This window comes from Leopardus geoffroyi, chromosome B1, assembly GCF_018350155.1.
Source record: "Leopardus geoffroyi isolate Oge1 chromosome B1, O.geoffroyi_Oge1_pat1.0, whole genome shotgun sequence".
In the NCBI taxonomy this organism is placed as follows: domain Eukaryota; kingdom Metazoa; phylum Chordata; class Mammalia; order Carnivora; family Felidae; genus Leopardus; species Leopardus geoffroyi.
Window position 1 is genome coordinate 198,349,464 of NC_059327.1, and position 23,290 is coordinate 198,372,753.

Sequence of the window (23,290 nt, forward strand, 5' to 3'; positions counted from 1 at the left end):
GTGGTGACGGGCCAGGAAATGGCATTTTTGAGTCCTGTGCACTTTTATGGCAGACGGATGATCGTGGGCACATAAGTTAACCTCCCTGAGCCTCATTCTTTTTAACACTGAAGTCCATTCCCAACCCTGCTCCACTCACAAGGATCCCTGGGAGGCTGGTGGATAGAGACCACATCCACGGCTCCTCACCCTTGGCTTCCTGTTGAGTTTGGCCAATGGGAAGCAGCAACATGAGACTGTGGCCAGAAGTGTGAGATGGGGATTTCTACTGCACCCCCCAAATCCCCCCTCTGGGTCCCTCGCACTGTGGGAGCCACAGTTCCCTTCCCACCAGCCCCATGTCTGGGTCCCAGTGACCCTTGGCTCCCCTGAACCCCCAAGCATGATAACAGCACCCCTACATCTCTCACTTTCCTTTGTGGATTCCCCACGCCCCGTCCACACCTTTTGAACTGTTTGTTAAACTGTTCTCAAGTTACCAATTTGAGGGTGCCATCTGTTTCTTGCTAGAACCCAACTGGTACCAGTATCCTTCATACCCCCCGGAGTCTTTGTGTAGATGAAATGTAATTATTGCCGTGAAGCCCCTACCGAATACTCCCAGGGTCTCTGCTGCTAATGTATTTGGGAAATGGAGTTAATAATCTCTCCTGTGTGGGTGAATACAAGCCACAAATAAAAAAAAAAAAAAAAAAAATGGTTGTGTCCTAGGTGACGCGGTAGAGAAATGTCGCTCCCAATAAATATTTCATGGCAGAGCCACACTTGGAAAGGAAGAGCACCCCTTCTCCTGCACGTGCAGGGGCGCCCTGCACAGAGCCAGCCGAGCAGGTGCCCAGGGGAAGTACACAATTGCACGCCAGGGAAAACCAGGCTCGGGGTGTGTGTGCTCAGCTCCCCAGGGCAGACGGGATGGATCCTGACAGAAAGAGGACAGCCTGTCAGGGCAACGGCCCCTCCCCCGCCCAGCTCCAGAAATAAACCAATTATCAACCCGGATTGATTCCCTTCCCGTCATTTCCTCTGAGCCGGCACCTGTACCCCATTCTAACAAGGAGCGACAGGCGCGTGTTCGCCGGAATTAAAACACGAAGTGTCGGGCTCGGTAACGGGTTTTACTTTTTGTTTCCACAGGCTGAATTCAAGATCCCACTTATTCGTGAGGCACCAAGAACTATGAACAGACAGTAAGTACCCGGGCGTCACTCTGAGTCCCAGTCTCCCCTCTCCCGCTGGGAACCGGAATGTAAGCCAAGGAAGGGCGTCAGCGTGCCCCCAGAAGGGCATTGCCAGCGTCAGGGCCGAGGCCCAGAGGCGGGGGCCGAGGATGTGCACGTCGGGGCTCAGCGAAGCATATTTCCCACCGGGACAGTGTTTTTGCGGGCTGGCTGCTTGTTCTCGCCCAGCATGGGTGTGTGGCCGGGACGGGGACGGGATACCCCAGCCCCAGAATGCCAGCTGAGCACCATGAAATACCATCCATCACTTCACACCCCGGTGTGCAAAGGCAGAACCGAAACAACAGTGGTTCCCACGCGTGCTGCCCCAGCAAAGACCCTGGAGTCCAATTCTGGGTTCGTGGAGCAGCCCGGGGAGGGGGGGGGGGTGATGCAGTCAGTTTAGGATATCCTAATGTGTGTCTGATTCAGCACAACATCATCCCTTTCTTGACGTCTAGGACTATGGTTAAAACAAAACAAAAAAAAAAAAAATGCAGGCCTCCAAGTCATAAGAAATATTTATAATGAGAAACAAGCAAACAAAACTTTTAAGTTGAGAGAATGTGGTGTATTCATGTTAACATCCGTCTACCTACCCATTTATTTGTTTTAGTTTGCCCATTGGAAAGGTAGCACACTTACCCTCCCCGTCACGGTGTACGTAAGAACATGAGCTTCAGACTCAGGCAGACCGGGTGTAAAAATCCCTTGTTTTTTGGTCCCATCATTTTATGGCTGTATGACACGTGGGGACTGACCTGACCTTCCCTCCAGAGAGCAGGATCCGGCCTCGAGAAGGAGGGCTGCCTGGTTTCTGGTGGATTCCTGGTCTTAGGGGGAGCCTGGGGGACAGTCCAGGGTAACCAAGTGATGCCTGAGTCTCACAGGCAGGTGCTGGAGGCAGGGCCGGTGTCCAGAGTGACAGGAGGCCGCAGTCCCAGCATCACCGTGGTCCCGGATGCCTACAGGCGTCACAGTGGCGTGATGTGACACACAGCCAGACCCAGGCCCATGGGACACAGGAGCTGGGGCTCCTGGCTTATCGAGCATCTCCTCCGTGTGAGATGCCAGGATGCCCTCCGCCTCTGACCCTGTAGCGAGTGGGGCCAGACAGCGGGCAGGCCCCGCTGACTTCTCTGGGCGTCGGCTTCCTCCTCTAAGTGACTCATCCGAGGCAGCACAGAAAGTGGGGAAGGAGTCGGAGCTCCAAATCAAGTCTGTCTGGCTCCAAATCCAGGGCTCCGTCTGTTTATCCCACCTCTGCAGGAAACTGAGGCAGGCAGTGAGCTGGGCAGGTGAGGCAGGAGGGGGGCAGAGAGCGGCCTGATCCAGGGTCGCGGGACAAAGGGGACGAATTCTCAGATTGCGGGTTACAACCAGGGATGAGTGTGGCAGACAGCAGCTCCATTGTCAGACCAGTAAATGCTCTGTGGCAGCGGAATGAATGGGAAGGCAGGTGCATCCGCTTCCCACCAGACTGGGTGGCTTAAAACAACCAAAAAAGTATTCTCTCGCACTTTGTGGGGCTAGAAGTCCAAAATCAAGGTGTGGGCAGGCCCCTGCTCACTTTGAAGCCGGGAGGGAGGATCCGCCCTTGCCACCACCGCCCGGTCTGGGCAGCAGCCCCAGGGGCTCCCTGGCTTGTGGCCGCATCACTCTGCTGTCTGCCTCCGCCCCCACTCACTTTCCGCTCTGGGCCTGTGCCTTCCTTCTTCTTCCTCAGATCTCCCTCACCTTTCTCTTATAAGGACATTTGTCCTTGGGCTTAGGGCTCCACCCCCTCTGGTTAATCCAGGATGCTTTCATCTCAAAATCCTTAATCACTTCTACAAAGACCCTTTTCCTTCATAAGGTCACATTCACAAGTGCCCAGGATTTGGACCTGGAAATATTTTAGGGCTGCCGTTCAACCCACTACAGCAGAGCTTGATTTTTCAGACCCACGCCCCTCCTCGCGGGTAATGTGGGCTTACTTTGACAATCTCAACAGAAATGTGCTCTGAGTCTCCACCTGGCTGTGCGGTGGAGAGCCCCTAGCCTGCAGCCCTGCTTCTGTTTGTCCCTGTGATTCCAGCCTGTGCCAAGGGTCTCCTCCATAAAGAAGACAGGTGTTGCCCCTTCAGGAGGACTTCGGGTTGCTTTCGTCTTTAGCCAGACAGTTGGCCTCTTGGCAATTACATTTCATCAAGCTTCCAAAGGGTGGCTTTAAGAGTTCAGCATTAGAGTCGTGTCAGATATAGAGCTCCCGGAGGACAGAACCGAATCACCATAACTCCATAAATGTTAGTTTTCTCCTCTCAGGGTGCCGGATCAGAATCTGTATTTCCGCAAGACCCCGGTTGATTTCTAGCCACGTTAAAGTATGAGATGCACCCGATTAGAACAGCGGCCCCGGAGCCGTCTCCCTCCTGGCACGCTCGAGAGGCAGCTATAATATTCGCCAACACAGGACTCGGAGAAGGCGGTCACATATGGGACACTGTGTGAGAATAGTTTGGAAATTTGTGGCCCTCCCTCTCCACACACACACACACACACACACACACACACACACAGGTTTTGTCCTGCGATGCCTTGGGGGAGCACTCCTTCCTCCGTGAAAATCACAAACCCACTTAATTCATGGAAATAGATTTTACACCTGACTGAAGAATAGGATCATCAAGGAGGCTCAAGATGAGAAGCAAGTTCACTGTCGTCCCCCAGACCAAAGAAATCAGAATCCCCAGACACGGACTTTACTTATAACGCTCATCTCAGTCCAGTCTGCAGCTAAGGTTGTGAGATGCTGGTCTAAAAGGACTTACAACTCTGGAACCTGAAATCCCTTGCTTTTTTATAACCCGGAATTCTAAATGGCCTTTGTAGCTATGGCTAATTCCTTGCATTAGCTGTAGGTTGGGCAGGTCATTTTAGTCTTACGCAGCAAGTGACAGCAAAGTGCCACCAATGTTTTTTCTTTTTTTTTATTCATCCAGATGTCGTAACAAACATCGTTATTATTGGTCTTTTGTTTAATTCAAATGCAACTGACTACCGTAAACGTTCTGCAGAATGGCACAAATTAAAGACCAAACGTGTACATATATATCAGAGACTTGAACTTGAAAAACCAAAGACTGCTCTAAGTACATTAGCGAGGATAAACAACTCTCCACAGTGGTTGTGAGAGAAGAAAACCAGGAAAGAAAGAACAAAGATGTTCCAAGACAGTAAGGACGGATGTCCCAGTTCTAAACTGCTTCTGAAATTAGCAGGCTACCTCACATTTATTCTCCCTGCAACAAAGCTTTCAGCTTCTCTAACAATCAATCCAACTGCTTAAATCCCTACTCCTTGAAGCACGTCCTCACTGTTAGGGGAGAGTAGACAGACCGGTTTACTCCATCAGGGCTGAATAAAAGGGTCTTGGGGTTTGTTTCCAGGATCTCTTCATCATTCTAGACAGAACTGATAAGAACTTGGTCTGCAGTTCTGAGCGTTTTGAAAGAGGCGGAGGTCACTAGAGTGATGGCTTCTAGCCCCTTCCAGTAAGCAAGCTCCCTGTGCTGACCAGGCTGCTTCCAGCACTCAAGAGGGAGACGCCCTCACACATCCCAGACTGGGGACTAATGGGAGGGGAAAAGTGTCCCTGCGGTGTCCCCACAGGCTGAAAAGTTGCTACGGCAAGCTGGCTTTGTCTGTCGTTAAAATTACTCATAGTCCTCTTGGAAATTTTAGAAAAGGTACAAAATTACAAAGAAGAAAACAAAAGTCACCATTTTTTCCTGGCGTCCAAAAATACCACTATCTTGCTGCGGGTTTCTGACGTCATTTTTCTGTATCTTTGTGTAATATTTTAAAATGTCAGGAAACCTACTTTCAGAGCGTCTACTGTTTTCATTCATTCCATAATACTGTTTTGTGTTCTGAGCCCACATTAGGGTCTTCTTCAAAATCACGGTGTTTGGGGGCTAGGGCTTAAATCAGGTTCATAATCCTTTATCCACAATTCCAAAGCCAAAGGCTTCAAACTACTGAAAACTGTTTGTAACCAATTTGGCAGCAAAACTTGACCTGCAGTGAAGTGATGTATGTTCTTCATTTTTCCCACTTACTGTGAATATATCTATATGTTTCACGATAGAAATAGGAGTATCTTTAATGACTGGCCATTGCTCCAAAACGTAGAGGGGAAATTACTAACATTTACTACATGTATAATATTACTTTCCTAAATTCCAAAATATTCTGAATCCCTAGCCCTAAGGAATTTGGATAAGGAATGGTGGCTGTGTATTTTATCCGGTGGTTTATTTTATCTTGACCTTGGTGTTGGACATTTCGGTTGTTACCCATAAAGTTTTATGAGGCAGTTTTATTGCCAAGATTAAACTTTATACTCTAGGAGTATTAGAGAAGGCTGTGTCACTATGGCCCCTAGCATGCAATGCTGTGTGTCCTGTCACATGGAAAACAAACTGTGACAGTCTATGATTAAACAGGGACACGGGTTCAATCAAATTATCTGACAATAACCTATTATCTCTTTTCTTGCTTCAGGAAACTTGTCTTTCATATTCATTTATTTCGGCAAGAGTTTTGGTGGTAGACAAAACAAAACAATAAAGTAGCTTGAGAGCTAGAAAGAGTCTCAGGGATATGGAATTCAGTTCTACCCGCGGCTGTAACCCCAGACTTGAGAGTCTTCTAGAATATTCTAGGATAAGGGCTCACTACCTTCTGAGACACTGAGCTTCAAAACTGGAAGAAAGATCCTCTTTATACTGACACCAACAAAGCCAACTTGAAGGCATGTTATTCATTGACCCTGTACATTCTGATAAGCAAGTAACAACGCTCCCCTGTCATATTTTTGCCACCTAAGTTCGGCATCTGGTTGTGAGAAAGGATAAAGAGAATAAAAGTTCTGCAGACCAGGAGTGCCTATGGCCAGCACACAGTCATTTGCACAAGGATCTGTGCCATGCTGTGCCTACCTACCACGAAACCCCATGCCCCCATCCCCACATAAGACCACCACCCTAGGTAACAGGTTTTCCCAATTCAGCGGCAGCTAGAGCCGCGCTTCTTGGATTCCAACATCCATGATCTTTGTGCCGAGTGGAACTGCTTCGCGATGATTAAGAATGTCATCATTACGTATTTCTCATCAGGGACACACCCCCAAACTGGATGACTGTTTTGCTTACGAGAGGCATATTGTCTCTTCGAGACCTCACATGATAAAAGCCAGTCTATCACTGGGTGGGGATACACATCAGCTCCACTTCAAAGAGCCAGCTCTGTGTCTGGTATGCAAGAGGTGCCTGATAAATGCCACCTCCCTCTGTACGTATGCCTGATAAAACTCCCTGTGTATGCCAGGTCATTATTTTCTTCCATGGTATATGCGAACAATGCCTGCCTTTGACCTCGGGGGACGACGTCGTTTTGATTTGCGGGAATTAATAAGTGTAAATCCCACTGAATCTTGGGGAAAGGAGAAGCAGCAATTTTAGCATCCTGAGATCACAGTCTTGTACCCAGCAGAGTAGTCAGTGTGGCTGGCTTCCTAGTTACCCAGGAGTAATTACGAATCCACTCTCGGGCCAACCAGGCCCATTCACTGGTGCTCTCAGAGTCACGTAGCTGGCATTCAGCATCGTGGTTGGCTGGTAATTAAAAAGCTGCACGCTGTGAGAGAACACAGCTGAGCCACAGGGCGAGCGTCGGCCACAGGTTGTAGACATGGCCAATGGATTCCGTGCAGGAACAGCAGGTGCGGTTGGCCCCAAGACTCATGGAGATGGCTGGGGATGGGGCGATGCAGGATTTCGAGATAGCCTTCCTTCCCTCTTAATGGCAAGATTGCCAGCTGGTGAAGGAACTCCCTGACTTAACTCACCTGCCATCACACGGGAGGTTTCCAGCTGAACAAACTGAAGTCTCCTGCTGACTCGCCACAAGTTTGGACCTTTCATGCCTGTGGCCTTTAAAAACATCACAAAGAATAGAGAAGGCTGTGACTTATTTTCATATCGGGCCTACCGTTATCACACAAGTCATGTATTGTCATTGTAGAAAAGTTTAAGATACAAAAACGTACAAAGAAAAAAGTACCATAATGGAACCACTGAAAAAGTGGTCAACATTATTGGGTATTTTTTAGGCTTTCGGGGTTGTTTTTCTTTTTTTTTTTTTTTTTTTTTTTAATTTTTTTTTTCAACGTTTATTTATTTTTGGGACAGAGAGAGACAGAGCATGAACGGGGGAGGGGCAGAGAGAGAGGGAGACACAGAATCGGAAACAGGCTCCAGGCTCTGAGCCATCAGCCCAGAGCCCGACGCGGGGTTCGAACTCACGGACCGCGAGATCGTGACCTGGCTGAAGTCGGACGCTTAACCGACTGCGCCACCCAGGTGCCCCTGTTTTTCTTTTTTTAATGTTTATTTTGAGGGAGAAAGACAGAGAGCACACACACACTCACATGAGCAGAGGAGAGGCAGAGAGAGAGGAAGAGAGAGAGAGAGAGAGAGAGAGAGAGTCCCAAGAAGGCTCCATGCTGTCTGCCCAGGGCTCAGTGTGGAGCTCGATCTCATGAACCGTGAGATCATGACCTGAGCCAATACTAAGAGTTGGACACTTAACCAACTGAGCCACTCAGACGTCCCTAAGACTTTCTTATAAAACTATGCATCCTATTTTGATTTTAATGTTAATGTATCACAACAATTGTCCAGCATTACTAAACTTATTTCCATAGCTATACAATCTTCCATCATTTAGGCAGGTCATATTTTATATTCTCCCACTGGTAGAAAACAATACATCTCATGAACTAATTTGACAAGGTCTATTAATACCTCCACGTCCTAAGACACCGTGTTTCACTACTTAGCAATAAGTAAAACCAGTGACCGTGGGGAGTCTCATGAGTCCGGCCAGTGTTTGGAGAACCTGACCCATAATGACAATTTATAATATTCACGTAGTGTTTGATTGTGTAAATGTGCAGAGAAATTGAAAGTAAGGTCCAGGATTTCTGGTTGGGGATTCCACGAAGGCCAAACCACCAGTCACCAGCTTATGTCCTACTTTCCATATATCCAACGTTCCCCCACCAATAAGATACAGGAAGAGAGCAAAGTTGACTTCGTGCAAACCTTTGGTCATGTCCAAATGCACCCGATACCAAAAAGCTGAAGAGCGTTTCAAAAGTTGTGGGTGGATATGATTTGGGGCCAAAATCAGGAAGTCCTAGAAAAAGGTACCCATTAGAAAGAGCAAAAGGAATTTCCCAGAGGCCAGGCTACCTGGAATTTCAGAATTCCTGGTGAAGAGAGGCCAAGTCACAAACAAGAGCTCAGGAGTTCTATCACAGACCAGACATCAAGTAGAAGAGTAGGAGGACCTATCGAATGGTTCTCTGTTCTCGCTCTCCATTCTTCTCTATTGTTTCTTTGGGGAGCACGGGAGATATTTTTTAAGGGGCCTATTTTAAGAGCTTAAAAATGAATCTGTTGGGTTAGTCAGAGAAAAGAAGTATTAATGTCAACTATTTATTCATCTTTCACAGTGAGGAAGCCAAATACTTCTGTGATGAAGAGAATGGATTCTGGGGGCACCTGGGTCATGCAATAGGTTAATAGGTTAAGTGCCCGACTGTTGATCTCAGCTCAGGTCACGATCTCACGATTCATGGGTTCGAGCCCCTCATCGGGCTCTGTGCTGATGATGTGGCACCTGCTTGGGATTCTGTCTCTCCTCTCTGCTGCCCCTCTTCCTACTTGTTCTCTCTCTCTCTCTCTCTCTCTCTCTCTCTCTCTCTCAAAACAAATAAACTTAAAAAGGTTGTAAAAGCCGGGGCGGGGGGGATCTGGAGTGATCTCACAGGAATATCAGCTCTACCATTTACTGGTTGTGACATTTAAAGCAATTAATTAGCCTCTCTGAGCCTCATTTTCTTTATCTATTAAATGGAAACAGTAGCTATCTCAAAGCATCGTTGAGAAGGTTAAGTGACTTCATATGTGCAGGATGTTTAGCGCTATGTCTGACGCAGAGGGCGTATTCCATAGATGTTGTAGCAGATTGTACTCCCGGATCGTGGCCACCTGCTCTGGTGCAGTGTGACCTGGGTGCTTCCCATTCAGAAGTGAATCTTTTTCTTCGCCTTCAACAACTTGTGTGGGCCTGTGACCGCACAGACCAGTGGAATATGACAGCAGGGACACTGTGCCAAGTCTGGGTAGAGGCTTCCTGCCCACTTCCTGCCTTTGGGAGCTGGTGTCCGCCAGTCACATGCTATGGCCGCCATGCTGTGAGAAGTAGAAGCCATGTGGAGAAGCTATGGAGAAGCATAAGCCAGGCAGGGGAAGCCCTCGTGGAGAGACAGGGAGGCCAGGGAACCAGGCACCAGACGTAAGAGTCAGGAAACCATCACGGGCATTCAGCCTGGTCCAGCTTTGAGACAACCATCTGAATGCAACAGCATGACAGAACCTCAGAGGAACTCACCCAGCTGAGAACCAGGAGAGATAAAAAGAAATCCCGGTTTCTAAGCCCCTGCTTTGGAGTGATGAGTTATGCAACAGCAGATGACTAGAAGAGATACTGCCTACTATTTTTATGATCACCACAATTATTACTTCATGCAAGACCCTTTGCTGTTGAACATCCAGAATATAATTTAGAGATTCTTATGATTTGATATCCCACCTTAAAGAACATCCGTTCTAGACGAGAATGACACTAAATAACTAATAGTAGGCAAGCAGAATGCTAATCAGGGGTTCTTTGCTCCAAGCGTGTGCAAAGTGCTAAGGGTTACTCTGGGAGCAAATCTTGGAAAAGGGGCACACTGGGGGTAGAGAAGACAACCTCACAGAGAAGCAATCAGTGGAGCTGAGCTTGGGAGACGATGGGATGTAACTGAGAATGGGGAGGGAGCGGGGATAGACTTCAAGTAACTACCACAGCTGGAAAAACTACAAGGATTTAATATGAGAGGTAACGTTAACTTGATAATTTGAATTTTGTTCCTTAAAAACTGATTCTAAGTCATTGGGCAGAGAATTTCTTGATGGAGGGTGGAATCCTGTTTCCTACACCTCTTTATTGGAGGGAGAAAGAAGGAGCCACAGTCTATCATCAGAAGGAGGATAAAGGCCTGGGTTTGAGTTGCAACGTTGAAAAACCCCGTATTGAAGGGATGGATTTTGCTGTTCCGCCATGTTGCTTTTTGGACAGGCTGTGATCATAGGCATTCACGCCGTTCTTCGTTGTCATTGTGGTTTGTCTGAACAGAAATTCTTTAAATAATGAAAATTCTACATCCAGATCCACTTCTGTGGATTTTTCTAAGGATTCATCCAAGATGCAAGAAATGTTATGAGGAAAAAATACGAGAACTTCCTCTGCCATCTTCGGCAAGGTCTTATTTTTTCCTTTAGTTTTTTTCAATCACTTTAAATATTGATTAGAAACAATACAATAGTCATAAACTATGCATAAGGTATAAGGAACAAGAAAACAATTCATATATGGGTGCTTATTCCGTTTTTAAAAATGACCACTGCTTTTGAAGTTTTCATCCGCTTCTCCGTGATCACAAACCCTCACTCCCCACAGGGAGCAACTGTCCTGAATTCTGGGTTCATCCTTCACTTGCTTTTATTTTTCATTTTGCCACATGGGTTTGTATCATTAAAAATAATTTGTTTGCTTTTGCTTGTTTTTGAACTTTAGGCTCCCCACAAATCATACCACACAGTATATTTTGTGCCCAGACTACCTGGGTTTTGACACCTGGTTCCACCAGTCATGAGTTGTGAGATCTTGAGCAAGTTAGTAAATATCACTGTGCCTGTTTTCTCAACTGCAAAATGGAAATAATATGAGGGCCTACTTCTCACGAAGAGAAACTCATTTGTGTACGACCTTGAAAATAGTGCCTGGAACACACAGTGTGGGCTCCATAAGTGCTAGCCATTATTCCACAATCTGTTTTACGACTGGCCCAGTTTACATTCCGAAGATAATCCGTGCTATTGTGGATAGCCATAAATCCTTTGATTTCATGGCTGTATAATATTTCCTTATGTGCATAAAATACTATTTAATTATCCACTGTCTACTCAGTAGACATCGGGCTGTTTTCCAGATTTTGCTCACCCCGGTGCTGCTAAGAACATTCTAGTTCATTGGAGCATATCTTCTAGTCTGGGGGCACATATTCAAGAGTTATCTGTACATAGGGCTCCATTCTCAGGATTAAAATCGCTGAGGCACAGAGTAGGTACACCTCCAACTTTACTAGACAATGTCACAGTTTCCAAACTCGCCAGGCCATTTTATATTCCCACAAATGTGTGTATGTGACTCATTCGCTTTACAGCCTCATCAACCCTCCATACTGGCAGCTTTCATTTTTACCCAACCGGTGGCTAATTTTAATTTACCTTTGTTGATGACAGATGCAGTTAAGCTCTTTTCAAATATTTATTGGCAATTGCTTTTTCTCGAATACACAGAGTGCTTGCTTCAATCTTTTGCCCACCTTTCTGTCAGGCATTTTGTCTTTTCCGCATTGATTTGTAGGAGTTATTTATTTATTCGGAACATTTTTCCCGGTTTGATATTTGAGTTTTCGTTCTCCTCGGATGTTTTCTTTTGGTGCAGTTGAGCAGAACAAACTTTTCTTTATGATTTCTTGAGTTTGTGTATTGTTTACAGAAACTTTCTTTCATTAAGTTAGTCTCCTATATTAAATTCCAAACATCATAAAATTCATCTTTCTTTTTTGGGCTTTTCATCAGCCTGGAGTTGGTTCATTTGTACATAATATGAAGTAAGGGGGATGAGTTGTTTGTTTGTTTGTTTGTTTGTTTGTTTGTTTATTTCTCACACAGCTGCACAGTCTTCTCAGTATCATATATTAGAAAGTCTATCCCTTCTACACTAGTCTACAATGCCAGCTCTGTCATAATTACCTGTGATACATGGGCTTTCTCTTCTTGGGCCAATATTAAAATATCTGTCCCATGTCAATTACACAAGTTGTAATTAACATAACTTTATAGTAATCAATGGTATCTGGAAATTTATGTTCCCCACATGAACTTTGTCAATGAATTGGCTCTTAAATGTTTACTTTTTAACCTAAACATTAGGATCAGCTTGTCAGTAAACATACACACCCACACACACACACACACACACACACACACACACACTTTTTGGGATTTAGATTGGAATTATGTTGATTCTATAGGTAACTTTAAAGAGAAACAGCATCTTTAAGACACTGAATTTCCAGCTCTTTAATATATTATATATCTTCCAAGAGAGGCAGAGATGGAGGGAAAACTTCTTCAACACTAACTATTCAATAATGTTTTATAATCTTCTCCCTAAAAGACTGGACCTTACCATCTTTTGAGAGATTCGGGGAAGAGGGGAGCAATTTACATATTTTAAAGGTATTGTAAATGTTGAAATAACAAAATTCCATGTTTTCATGTTTGTCATTAACAATACATTTCTAGAGATGATGTATGGTATAGCAGGCTTGCTCGTGTTTTATCAATTCTAGTATCGGTCCATTTATTCTTTAGGGTTTGCTATGTAGGTGACAATATAATCTGAAAATTGAATTTTATTTCTTCCTTTTTGTTTCTTATACTTTTTTTCTTTTCTTGCCAGACAGCACTGGCCAAGACTTCCAGAACAAGGCTAAATTAAAGTACAGATAGGGAGCACCCTTGTTCTTCATCTTAAAGGGAATGTTTTTAATGTTTCAGCATGAGACTTGTTTCCAGATTTCGGTAGGCTTCAAATACTAGAGTAAAGACTCTTGATTGCCAGGAGTCTTTTTATTCTTATAAGTATTAAATTTAATCAGTTTTTTCTGTTGCGATGGTTATGTATATGTTCCCTTCCCCTTCCATTAGTGCAATGATTTATACCAATAGATTTTCTAATGCTCAACAAAACCAGAATTTCTGGGATAAACACAAGTCGGTCATGATGTATTATTATTTTTAAGCATGGTGGTCCAATGAGTCATTAATGAGCACTAGTGAGAATGGCCTATAATTTTCTTTTCTCTTACTCTCCTTGCTGGATATTGGCATTGGGTTTGTACTAGCTTCATCAAATGAGTTAGAGTATTTACCAATTTCTATTCTCGACAAGAAATTGTGTAGTAGAGAATAATTTATTCCTTTAGCAATGAAACAGTCTTGGACTGGTATTTCCTTGGGGTAAGATTTTTCAACTATTGATTCAGTGTCATTGTCAGTTATCATTGTTGGTAAATAGTCCTTCATGGGTAATTTTTGTTCTTATATGTATGTTATATGTATGTATATATTATATGTTTCTAAATATATGCTCGTCACTGATATTCTTTTAGCATTTTAATGTCTGTTATACCCATAGATATGTCTCTTTTTTCACTTCCCATTTTTTTCTGGGGTGTCTTCCCTTTTATTTCTGATCAAACTTGCTACATGGTGTAGGTTTTATTAGTTCTCTCTGTTGTAATTCCTTACTCGATTTTGGTAACTTCTGTTCTTCACTACTTCTGCGTTCTTGGCATCATGCTTTTATTGTACCACAGATCTGCTAAGTTAGCGCTTCAGTAATTAAATTTTAGCTTTTCTCCTTTTCTAATATAAATAGTTCAGTTCTGTATTTCTATATTATTGCTCTGTTTTAAATCTTTTTATTCCCATTATCATTTATTCTTTGACTCATGACTTCCTAATTTCTGAATAAATTTGGATTTGTTCAATTGTCTTTTTTGTCACTGATTTCAAACCTCATTGTATGGTGGTCATAGGAAATAGTCCCCATGATATTATTTTGTGAATCTTTGTGAGAATTTGCATTACATCCAATTATAGGGCAACTTTTTGCATGTTCCATGTGTGCTTGAAAAGATGGTACATACCACCATAATTTGGTGCCATATTTTTGAAATATCCATAAAAAATTTGTTAATTGTGTTGTTTAAATCACTATTTTTTTCTAATAGTTATTAAAAACATATGTTTTAAGGAGAAAAATCTTTCAAAGTATTATACTTCCTGGTGAACTAATTCCTTTGTCATTATATAGTGACCCTCTTAAGAAATATGCTTTTTCCTAAAAAGCTTTAATTTTTTGAGGAACCTCCACACTTTTCCAGAGTGGCTGCACCAGTTTGCACAAACAGTGCAAGAGGGTTCCCGTTTCTCCACATCCTCGCCAACATCGATAGTCTCCTGATTTGTTCATTTTAGCCACTCTGACCGGCATGACGTGGTATCTCAGTGTGGTTTTGATTTGTATTTCCCTGATGAGGAGCGACGTTGAGCATCTCTTCATGTGCCTGTTGGCCATCTGGGTGTCTTCTTTAGAGAAGTATCTATTCATGTTTTCTGCCCATTTCTTCACTGGATTATTTGTTTTTTGGGTGTGGAGTTTGGTGAGTTCCTTATAGATTTTGGATATTAGCCCTTGGTCTGATATGTCATTTGCAAATATCTTTTCCCATTCTGTCGGTTGCCTTTTAGTTTTTGATTGTTTCCTTTGCAGTGCAGAAGCTTTTTATCTTCATGAGGTCCCAATAGTTCATTTTTGCTTTTAATTCCCTTGCCTTTGGGGATGTGTCAAGTAAGAAATTGCTGCGGCTGAGGTCAGAGAGGTTTTTCCCTGCTTTCTCCTCTAGGGTTTTGATGGTTTCCTGTCTCGCATTCAGGTCCTTTATCCATTTTGAGTTTATTTTTGTGAATGATGTTAGAAAATGGTCTACCTTCATTCTTCTGCATGTTGCTGTCTAGTTCTCCCAGCATCATTTGTTAAAGAGACTGTCTTTTTTTCGATTGGATATTCTTCCCTGCTTTGTCAAAGATTAGTTGGCCATACATTTGTGGGCCCAATTCTGAAGTCTCTATTCTATTCCACTGGTCTACCCTATGACCCAGCAATAGCACTGCTGGGAATTTACCCAACGGATACATGAGTGCTGATGCATAGGGGCACTTGTACCCCAATGTTTATAGCAGCACTTTCAACAATAGCCAAACTATGGAAAGAGCCTAAATGTCCATCAACTGATGAATGGATAAAGAAATTGTGGTTTATATACACAATGGAATACTACTTGGCAATGAGAAAGAATGAAATATGGCCTTTTGTAGCAATGTGGATGGAACTGGAGAGTGTTATGCTATGTGAAATAAAGCATACAGAGAAAGACAGCTACCATATGTTTTCACTCTTATGTGGATCCTGAGAAACTTAACAGAAGACCATGGGGGAGGGGAAGGAAAAAAAAGTTAGGGAGGCAAACCATAAGAGACTCTTAAAAACTGAGAATAAACTGAGGGTTGATGGGGAGTGGGAGGGAGGGGGAAAGTGGGTGATGGGCATTGAGGAGGGCACCTGTTGGGATGACCACTGGGTGTTGTACGGAAACCAATTTGACAACAAATTTCATATTAAAAAAAAAAATCTTGGGGCGCCTGGGTGGCTCAGTCGGTTAAGTGGCCGACTTCGGCTCAGGTCATGATCTCGCGGTCCATGAGTTCGAGCCCCGTGTCAGGCTCTGTGCTGACAGCTCAGAGCCTGGAGCCTGTTTCAGATCCTGTGTGTCCCTCTCCCTGACCCTCCCCCATTCATGCTTTGTCTCTCTCTGTCTCAAAAATAAACGTTAAAAAAAATTTTTTTTTAATTAAAAAAGAAAAAAAGAAAAGCTTTAGTTAGTATTTTAATGGTATATCTTTTACATAATTTTATATTAAAACTTTCCTATCCATACATTTTAGGTATGTCTTTGGTAAAAAAGTGTATACCCAGATTACAAATTGTTCAATCCAGGAAAATTGTCTTTTAACTTAAGAATTGCTTCCATGTACAATTATTGTAATTACTAAAATACTTAAATTTACAGTTCATTTGATGCCGTCTATTTGCTCATCCTTTACTTTGTTCTTTTTTGGCCTCCTGTTTTCCTTCTTTTGTTTGATGTGCATGTGTGTGCATGTATTTTTTCTTACCCCATTATACCTCTGCTAGTTTATTAGTTGTACCTTCTAATTCTATTTTTGTGATTCTTTTGATATTTTTAGAAGATAATTACCAACATGTAACGTTATTTACCTTCCTTTGGAGTGATATGTGGATCTTTTAATAATTTATTTCTGACCACTCATAATTTCAATGCTACTATACTCAAACATTTTAACTCTATCTTACTTGTTAACTCCTTAAGACTTCATTATTATTGTTTTAAACAGTCAGTCCTTTTAAATATTTACCCAGATATTCAAATCTTTAATATAATCTTGGTCAACTTTTCTTTTATCATCTCAGGTCTATGGAAGATCACTTCCTTTCAGTATGAAAAACACAATTTGGAATTTTTTTTTTAACGTCAAGGCTTATTGTAAGAAAATGCTTTTTTGGTGCCAAAAAAGGTCTTTATTTTGCCCTCATTCTTAAAATGATATCTTCATTGGACATATAATTCCAGGTTGACAGCTAGTTTCTCTTCAAACCAAGTTATTTTTCTACACTCTTTTGCCAACCACTGCTGTTATTGATATTGACTGTCGTTAAAAAATCAATTACCAATGTAATTGCCATTCTTTTGAAGGCAATATTTCTCTTCCTACTGGATGCCTTTAGGGCCTTCTCTTTAGCTTTGGTTTTTTACAGTTTCACTATGCTGTATCTAGGCATGAATTTCTTCTTATTTATCCTGCTTGGATACATTGGAATCCTGATTCTATATTTTGATGTTTTTCACCATTTCTTTTTTGTTGTTGTTATTGTTCTGCCTTTGCTTTGGAATCGGAAACCTAATTTTCATACCAACTCCAGATTTTGTGTTTCTAGTCGACAGATGAAAACTGTCCGGGCGCCTGGGTGGCGCAGTCGGTTGAGCGACCGACTTCAGCCAGGTCACGATCTCGCGGTCCGTGAGTTCGAGCCCCGCGTCAGGCTCTGGGCTGATGGCTCAGAGCCTGGAGCCTGTTTCCGATTCTGTGTCTCCCTCTCTCTCTGCCCCTCCCCCGTTCATGCTCTGTCTCTCTCTGTCCCAAAAATAAATAAACGTCGAAAAAAAAAATTAAAAAAAAAAAAAGAAAACTGTCAAGGCATTGTTTTGTTTGGAAGACTGGTTAAGGTCAACTTTTTTTTTTTAAATGCTTTTAATGTTTATTTTATTTTTGAGAGAGAGTGACAGAGCGTGACTGGGGGAGCGGGGGAGTGGGGACAGAGAGAGAGGAAGACACTAAGTCTGAAGCAGGTTCCAGGCTCCATGCTGTCAGCACAGAGCCGGACGCGAGGCTCGAATCCACAAACAGTGAGATCATGACCTGAGCTGAAATCAAGAGTCGGACACTTAACCAACTGAGTCACCCAGGCACCCCAAAGTCAACTTAAAAAAAAATTATATTTGAAACAGAGAGCACAGGGGAGGGGCAGAGAGATAATGAAGGAGTGAGAGAATCCGACGTGGGCTCTGCTCTGACAGCAGAGAGCCTGATGCAGGGCTCAAACTCACCACCCATGAGATCATGACCTGATCCTAAGTCAGATGCTTCACCAACTGAGCCAGGTGCCCCATTTTTCACCATTTCTGAGAGATATTTCTTATACTAAAGGCTCTTCTTTTTCATTTAAATATGATGTACACACTTAGTTTATGTTCTTTGATAACTTTAACCTCTAAAGACTAAGCAGCTGGTTCTGTCGTCTAGTGTTTCTTCCATCTTACTTTGGTGCTTTGTTATTTTAAGATTTTTCTTATTTTGTCTGTGTGCTCACTTTTCTTAGAAATTGATCTGTGGGAATTCTTTGAGGCGTGGATTGAAGGTGAGCTCCTCCGGAAAGGATTTGTGTTTGCTTCTGTCGAGTGCTTGAAGGAACTGCAAAATCAGAACTTATCTGCTCTGCATTCTCAAGTTGTGGGGTTTTAGACATTCTAGGCTAAAAACCCATGTGTACTGATAAATTCTCAGGGGGAGAAACTGTCCTCTTTACTATGCACCAATCTTTGAGAGTGAGAAAGGTGGGCTTCTCTGTAGTTCATTCTTTCCTTTAAAAAAAAAGTTTATGTACTTATTTTGAGAGAGAGAAAGAGAGAGTGAGCAGGGGAGAGGCAGAGAGAGAGGGAAAGAGAGAGGATCCCAAGCAGGCTCCGCACTGTCAGTGCAGAGCCTGATGTGGGGCTTGAACTCATGAACTGTGAGATCATGACCTGAACCAAAAACAAGAGTTGAACGCTTAACCGACTGAGCTACCCAGGCACTCCTTTTCCTAATTCATTCTTAAACTGAGGCTCTAAACCTTTAGAATCCAGTTTATATTGGGATGGGGTCTCATACTAGACTCTCCAGAGTGTAGACTGTCTGAGTCTTATTGAAAGTCCACTGCCTTTTGAGAAGCCATGAAAATCAAAGACCATTTTTCCCTGTAGTAGCAACGCCAGCAAGGAGAGAGCTGGCTTCTGTACTCTGCTTCTATCTCTGGGTTCTCACCTTCATTTAAGTCTTGGGCTCTCTCTGGAAAGTCCTTACTTTTGCCAGCAATTGATTACAAAATAAGTGGCTTTCTGTAAACCGTTTCCTGTGGAAGATTCAGTCAGGTATCTAGTTCATCACACTGCAAAAAAATCAAAGACATTCTCCCTATGGAATTCAATTTTTTTTATTTTATTTTGGCAAAAATTTAATTAAAAATAGAATAAAAGAGAATTTCCACGTTTCCAGTGTTATCAATGGTGTTCTATTTTTATGTAAAGAGAAGTAACACATCCCTGGGATTGGGGTGTTTCTTTCCTTAATGTGATTCATCAAAGTTTTGCAAATGCTCATTCAATGATCATGAATTAAGCTCTTACTACACGCCAGACTTTGTGCTATTCATATTTGAATACATCATCTCATTAGATTTAGTCTTCAGAAACAAAGAACTCAAGGGCTCCTCTATCCATTAAAATGGGAAAACAGTATCATACAGTCTTTGCAAAGCTATTATTGCCTGTCCCGTGCCCAGCAATATTAATAGGTTCATGTGTGTATGACAGATCAATCTTTGTATGCATAAGTGAGCAAACAAATAAATAAACCCCTCAATAAATAAATCTAAAATACATAAACAGCCCTGTCTGCTGTTATGGAGTGATTATGGAGTTTGGCTATTATATGGGCTGTACCAGTCCTTAAGACGAGAAGACTGGATTACTAACATCATCTCTCTGTGCTACAGTTTCCTGGATCCATGGGAGGTAATAATACTCCACCTCATGGAATAAAAATAAGGATCAAATAGGTAATGTATACCAAAAAAAAAAAAAAAAAAAAAAAAAAAAAAACACCAATGTGAGACACCCCCTCCCTCTTAATCAGTCAGATTATGTTTGATGACTTATCAGCTGTGTGACTTAAAATGAATTATTGCACCTATGTGTATCCCACTTTCTTCATCAATACGGTGTAGATAATAATAATACTAATCTCATTAAGTTGTCCTGGTTGCTCAGTAATGACTTCACATATGTCATGTTTAAAATACTTAGAACATTATCTTGAAGGTAGTAATCCTTTATAGATGCTTAGCCATTCTCAGCAGTTATTATTATCTCAACTTAAGAGAAATCCCAAAAGGTGCTAGGCTTTTTAATAGAAGAGATAAGATTTTTAAAGAAACTTTGTTTTCTCTGATTACAAAATAGGAGCGCATTCACGTAAAACACAAAGATGAGTCACAGAGGCACAGAAAAAAGGTCAAAGCAGCCAAAAATTGGCCCTCGTGTCGAAGACCATGTATCATTCTAGGTACAGAAAATTCTAAAAGGGACCACACTTAAATGTTAGCAGTGATCTCTGCATGTAGGATCAGGGCGATTTTTCTATGGGTAGATAATGTTGATGTTGATAAATATAGATGTGAATATGGGTATATTCAAGCTATATGTGCATTTGTAGAGATAGCCAGCTATCTGTTTCTTTATAATTCAGTCATTGAGGGGTGCCTGAGTGGGAGGTTCAGTTGGCTAAGTGTCCAACTTTGGCTCAGGTCATAGTCTCATGGCTCATGAGTTTGAGCCCCGCATCAGACTCTGTGCTGACAGCTCAGAGCCTGGAGCCTGCTTCATATTCTGTGTCTCTCTCTCTCTTTTCCCCTCCCCTGCTCACACACTGTCTCTCTCTCTCTCAAATATAAATAAGCATTTAAAAATTTTTTTAATTTATAATTTATTCATTGAAATAGGCTCAGTGAGCAGTGTCTAAATTAAGTGTCTAAATAAAATCCCTCATTATCTTCTTTATTTATCCATATGTTAATCCAATCCAGTGTCTATCCCTTTGTGCATCCACTGATCCATTTATTTCCTATGTACAAAGCCCCATGCTGGCTGCTAGGGGCCAATAGATGGAGACATCCCAGTTCCAAATTTAACAATCCAGTGGAGCCAAGACAGCAATGACCCAGTAAGCAAAGAGTTTCTAAGAGATGATATGTACCAAGTGCCAGGAGAAAGTGAAGGATAATGCAGGAGCACAGAACTAAGGGCACCTACCTCTACTCAGGTAGGAAGGACAGGTGGGAAGTATTATATTGAAGACAAGTACGAGTTTGCCAGGCATATATATGGAAGGAAATTTCTTTTTTAGCACAAGAATACTTAGTGAGACGTGAAAAAAAACACTTCCTTCTGTGCCAGTGAAGACCCCTGGTTCTATCCTTCCTGGAAAACCAGACCTCCCTTCTTTCAGGGATGAAAAATAAAAGTATTAGCTGGGTGTTTGGAGGGTTATTAGCAAATAAGTCGAGCTAATTTGTTTTCTCAAGCTGTGGACACTAAGGTCTAGGAGTCTAGAACAATAGAGCAGCCAATGGCTGGGAACCAGAGCCTGAGCCCTTATTCTTTCTCTGTCATTCACAAGTTTTCTGAACCCATATAAGATCTTTATGAGTCTTGGAATCCCTTATCTGAAAAAGGAATTTAATAGGACCAATTTTCTCCACCATCTTTCATATGTCAGATACTTGAAATGGCAGCATGTTTGATCCTGAAGATAGAGAACCAAGCTCTCTGTGAACAGAGATTATGTGAAAAGAAATTAAGCCTTGAAATCAACCAAAGCACAGCCCCAATCTTTCCTCCATCACTTTCTTGATAAGGTTTACATGATAGAAGGTACATAAAGTATATAAGAAATGCCTAGTATCAGGTGCCTCTTAATTGTTAGTTCTTCAAACTTGGAGTCACAGATGGTAGCTGTTCCAAAATTTGGTGGCATTTGAGACTCAGATAAATTGTCCGGTTGCCTCACTTTTAAAGCAGAGATGTCTCAAGATGGCGGTCCCCAGTTGTCATTTGAGATAATACGTGGGGAAAGTCTTAATTAGTTCAGTGGAACCCAAATGATGTGACATGTCATTACATGATAATTGGTACAAATAGATGCATTGCTGAGAAGATCAGTAACAAGGTGACGAGCCTGTCCTGTAACACCAGGGTGCACGTGAAACACAAAACATAATGACGGATTCTTCCAGTTTCTGACCTACACAGAAGGTGAACCTGCCAGGAGCTAGTGTCCAGAGAGAGGTCACAGCAGAACGAGTGAATCTCGCACAACTGGATGTAGTGAAATGAGCAGTGACTTAGCATAGAAAAGCCCAGCTTCCCACTCAGCATCTGACCCATGCTGGCCTTTTGAGGATCAGAGCAAAAATGTGTATGGGCTTTAGGGCAGCTAACATGTTTGCATTCTTTATTTTTGTATCGTTGTTACCTAGAATAGTGTCCCATATGAGTCAGCTGAATGCATAAAATGAAACATTTTTTAAGTTAACTCCCTGCTCTGTGAAATGGTGATTATAATACCTCTTAGAATAACAGGGGCAGACAAAAAAAAGTCTCACCTAGGACATAGTAGGAGCTTGAGGTTTTCTCCCTGCCCTGCTGATGACGGGCTCACCTCTGTATTGTGGATGGATTTAATATGGCCTTTTCCCATGAGTCTGACCAGAGATCTCAGTGGTATGTCCATAAACTAAGTGTTCTTCCAATGTTCAAAAGGCTCTGTCTTAAATTGGCACCTGCTTTATTGGAGTGAATGATAACAAACAGTTTCTGCTAATAATACTCAAGATTCGAAGGAGACAGATGCCTAGCTATTTCCCAGACCTAAAAAAAATTCATATTCATTATCCACCAGCTCAAATGCCTCACATAAAATACAGTTGATTCTTGGACAACATGGGTTTGAACTGTGCGGTTTCACTTATACGTGGATTTTTTTTATAGATACAGTACAGTACTATAAATGTATTTTCTCTCCCTTATTTCTTAATAACATTTTCTTTTCTCTAGCTTACTTTATTGGAAGGATACAGTATATAATACACATAACATATGAAATATGTTAATTGACTTTTTATGTTATCAGTAAGACTTCTGGTCAACAGTTAAGTAGTCAACTTAAGCAGTTAAGTTATGGGGGATTCAAAAGTCATGCATGGATTTTTGACCATGTAGGGGCTTGGCACCTACATAGTTCAAGGTTCAACTGTAATCATATAGGAGAAAGGAGTGGAAGATCTTGAAGGTTCCCTAACAAGCCTGATACTATACCTGCACTTGCCAAGTTCCCACTTTTCACTAGAGTCACAGAAGGAAACAGTTGACAGAAGGAATAATGCCTTCATGGACAGCAAGTTCTTGGTGGTAAATTCAGGGCTGGCATAGGATGAGCCATGTCTCCTGTGTACCACAGAACCTGGACCCACCCATTAAGTGCTGACAAGTAAGATCCAGCCCCTGCCCTTGGGGAGCAGACAGTCTAGAGCAAGCCTGAGAGGTATATAAATGAAGATCCACATGGACAACACTGGGATTGAAATGCATACAATGTTCAGTGATGGCAACACAAGAGTGTGGAAAAATCTGCCTGAGGGTTGGGAGGAAGGTCCAGGAAGGCTGCCTTGGAAATATTTTCTTCAGTGAACTTTTGATAAGAGAATCTTAGTTCAGCAATTTCTTCATGTTGCCAAATCCATGACTTTGAAAATAATGCTGGGAT

General features: G+C 42.4%; 1 protein-coding gene across 1 annotated transcript in view; it reads left to right on the top strand.

Moving 5' to 3' along the window:
* CLNK (cytokine dependent hematopoietic cell linker) overlaps nt 1-23,290 on the top strand; it is a 164,159-nt gene that overhangs the window by 13,199 nt on the left and 127,670 nt on the right. The window contains exon 2 of the mRNA XM_045474547.1: nt 1,135-1,187. Within this exon, the coding sequence (XP_045330503.1) occupies nt 1,177-1,187 (11 nt within the window). The 5' untranslated portion in view covers nt 1,135-1,176. The remainder of the gene's footprint in view (nt 1-1,134; nt 1,188-23,290) is intronic.